Raw genomic sequence first — 3,745 nt, 5'->3', positions numbered from 1 at the left:
CAGCGTTAATGTTACTAGACCATTCAATAGAGGACGTAAAGTCGTCCTCGGCAAGGACGGTGAGGTGTGGGTAACTTTCAAGTACGAGAAGATGTCAAACTTCTGTTATTGGTGCGGAATGGTATCCCACAATGCGAAGGAGTGCAGTGTTTGGCTTTCTAGCAAGGGATCGCTGTCACTAGACCAGCATGGGTACGATGTGTGGCTCCGAGCTGATCCTTTCTCAGTGGGGAAGAAGTCGTTTGTGTTTTTCTCAGGCATCGGAGGAGATTTCGGAGGGAATGATGGCCTGGTAAGAAGTAATAGGGGATCTGAGAGAAGGCAACAGACGAAGGAGACATCGCAGACGGTGGTTGCTAGTCCCGTTAACCCTAATCCATCCACTGAGTTTCAAAATATAGCAAATCCGGAAATTCAGGAACCAAACTCTCCAACTTCCTATGCAAGTAACGATGTTGATGGCCTTGAATCTTTTCCTATTGTGTTGCCTGGAAATACACACACCAAAATGATAAACTTTGATGATCATATTTAGGATATTGATATGGAATTAAATAAATATGATTCTCATGCCACTCTTTTAGATACCCGGATTTTCAGGAAGATATGTCTCCTAGGGAGTCTAGCAATGCTGATGTAATCTGTGTACGTGACAGTCATGCTCCCTTGACCCATAATGATGCACATGTGCCCAATACAAACTCACGTGACCATGATGGGAACCAACCACCAATTATGGGTAAACATACTATTGAGGCTAGGGGTATTGAAGAGACAGAAAAGGCATCTAAGAGGGTGCAGACTTTAGATGGTGATCACTATATATTGGCAGAGGCTGCTGTGAGGTCCTGCTAGTCCCAATGAGTTGCTTAGCATGGAACTATTGTGGGCTTGGGAACCCATGTACAGTTCGAGAGTTTGGAGATTTAATCCAAGCTAAAGATCCCTCTGTCATGTTTTTAGCCGAGACATGGGCAGATAAAGTAAGGCTAAAAGAATTAAAGAGAAATTTGGGATTTGATAATTTGCACTTTGTAGAAAGAATAAACAGAGGGGGAGGTTTGGCTCTCTCTTGGAAAAATAGTGTGGACTTGCAAGTTCAAACGTCTTCAAAAAACCATATTGACACTATTGTAAATAAAGAGGTAGATGGAGCATGGAGGTTAATAGGTTTTTATGGGGAACCTGTGACACACAAAAGAATAGAGTCTTGGAATCTCCTCCAAGATCTTAATTCTAGGATGGCACTTCCTTGGCTTTGCTTAGGAGATTTTAATGAAATCACCAGACAATCAGAGAAATTGGGAGGTAGTATCCAAAGTCAGGCACAGATGCAACTCTTCAGAGATGCTATTGATGAGTGTGGTTTTATGGACCTTGGATTTACGGGTTCTCAATTTACTTGGAAGAAGCACTTTAATGATGGTCATTTGGTGTGGGAGAGACTGGATCGGGGTTTGGCTACTAGAGATTGGATGCTTAAATCTGCTAGAACTATAGTCTACCATTTACCTTCCTTCACTTTGGATCACTGTCTAATATGGATAGTGCCACGAGATCTGATTTTTCCGACCGCAACCAAACCTTTCAGGTTCGAAGAAATGTGGCTGGCAGAGAAAGGGTGCTCGGATACTATTCAAGCTGTATGGGCCAAGCAAGATTCTACAAACCTGGGTATTAGAGTTATAAAGAAGATTAGAGGTGTGGTATTGAACTGAAGAAATGAAGTATGAAGAGTTTTGGTAGCATATGGAGGGAACTGGAATTAAAAAAAAGGAGATTGTGAAAGCCGAGAAAGAAGCCATGAGGTCTGGACAAAATTTTCGGGTTAAAGGACTAATGCTTGAACTCAATAATCTCATGGATAAGGAGGCTAGGATGTGGCTGCAAAGATCCAAAGTTCAGTGGGCAAAATATGGTGATAGGAATTCGAAGTACTTTCATGCATGGGCCACTCAAAGACTTCGACGTAACTCCATCCATGCTCTAAAGAAAGGTGATGGCACTTGGTGCCAAACCTAGGAAGAAGTGGCCGAATCTATTGTGGCTTATTATCAGGAGTTATTTAATTCGGCCAACCCCACTAACTTGAAGAATACTACCTAGTATATAAACACCATTATTAATGAGGAGATGAATGCAAAATTGGTGGCTAATTTTGAAGCTTCAGAGGTGCATGATGCAATTAAACAAATGGCTCCCCTAAAAGCCCACGACTCGAATGGTATGCCCCTTATTTTCTATCAGTCTTATTGGGATTTATTAGGTGAGGATGTCATCTCTTCTGTGTTTCACTTTTTAAATTTTGCATCCTTGCCTGCTAACTTTAATCATACTTTTATTACTCTCATTCCAAAGGTTAAAAATCTGGAATTTTTGTCTGAATTTTGACCTATTAGCCTTTGTAATGTACTGTATAAAATTTTTTCAAAGGTTTTAGCAAATAAACTCAAAAAAATCCTACCAAATATTATTATTGAAAATCAGAGTGCTTTTACAAAAAGTCGTCTTATTTCAAATAATATTTTGGTGGCTTTTGAGTCCTTACATAGTATGTAGAGGCATATTGGAAAATATGATTATATGGCCATAAAGCTGGATATGAGCAAAGCTTATAATAGAGTAGAGTGGGTGTATTTGGAGCAGTGATGAGGAAAATGGGGTTTGATAAAAAATGGATTCGATTGATGATGACTTGCACTACTACTGTTTCCTATTCCATCCTAATTAATGGGGAACCTAAAGGCTTGATCACTCCAACCCAAGGTATCAGACAGGGGGACCTATTATCTCCTTTTCTGTTCTTGCTTTGTACTGAAGGTTTGAATGGTCTGATTGTCCAAGCAGCCAACCGTGGAGATATCAAGGGCTTTGCTTTATGTAGAAGTGGCCCTAGAGTAACACATCTTCTTTTTGCAAATGATAGTCTACTTTTTTGCAGAGCCACAGATCAGGAATGCAATAATATTTTGGAGGTTTTGGAGGTGTATGGGAGCTATTCTAGCCAACAAATAAATAGAAATAAAACCACCATCTTCTTCAGTAAGCTCACTTCTAAAGAAAAAAGGAGCATATCAAACAAGTTTTGGGGGTTCCGGAGATCAAACAGTATGAGAAGTATCTTGGGTTACCATCTTTTGTAGGGAGGAGGAAAAAAAGCCAGCTTTGAATTCATTAAGGAAAAGGTTTGGAGGAAGTTGCAAGGGTGGGAGGAAAAATTATTATCCTAGGCTGGGAGAGAGATCTTGATCAAAGCAGTCGTACAAGCAATTCCCACCTATACTATGAGTTGCTTCAAATTACCCGTAGGGCTATGTACTAAATTGGAGAGTCTTATTTGGAAATTTTGGTGGGGACAATAAGGAGACCGGTGTAAAATTCATTGTGTCAAATGGAAGACACTTGTACAATCCAAATTTGATGGTGGTATAGGCTTTAAAGATCTAGCTCTCTTCAATAATGCCTTGTTAGCCAAACAAGCTTGGCGTCTCCTACACAATAAAGACTCGCTTCTCCATAGAGTCGTTAAAAGTAAATTTTTCCCGGACTGTTCTTTCATGGAGGCCCCAAAGTGTGCTAGTGGTTCATATGCTTGGAGTAGTTCACTTAAGGGCAAGGAGGTGTTGTGGAGAGGGGCACGTTGGAGAGTGGGTAATGGATAATCTATCAAGATATGGGACTACCCTTGGCTGCCTAGCTTAGAGCACCCGAGGGTCTTATCTCCAGTCATTGATGGTCTACATGA

At 40.6% G+C, this 3,745-nt stretch overlaps 1 protein-coding gene across 1 annotated transcript; it reads left to right on the top strand.

Moving 5' to 3' along the window:
* The first annotated feature begins 860 nt into the window (after positions 1-860).
* On the top strand, positions 861-1,718 carry LOC126728027 (uncharacterized). Its single transcript, XM_050433909.1, has one exon. The coding sequence runs from the start codon at positions 861-863 to the stop codon at positions 1,716-1,718; it is 858 nt and encodes a 285-aa protein (XP_050289866.1).
* The last annotated feature ends 2,027 nt before the right edge of the window (positions 1,719-3,745 follow it).

The sequence above is a fragment of the Quercus robur genome, chromosome 5 (genome assembly GCF_932294415.1).
Source record: "Quercus robur chromosome 5, dhQueRobu3.1, whole genome shotgun sequence".
Lineage (NCBI taxonomy): Eukaryota > Viridiplantae > Streptophyta > Magnoliopsida > Fagales > Fagaceae > Quercus > Quercus robur.
This window is presented reverse-complemented; position numbering and strand designations above follow the sequence as displayed.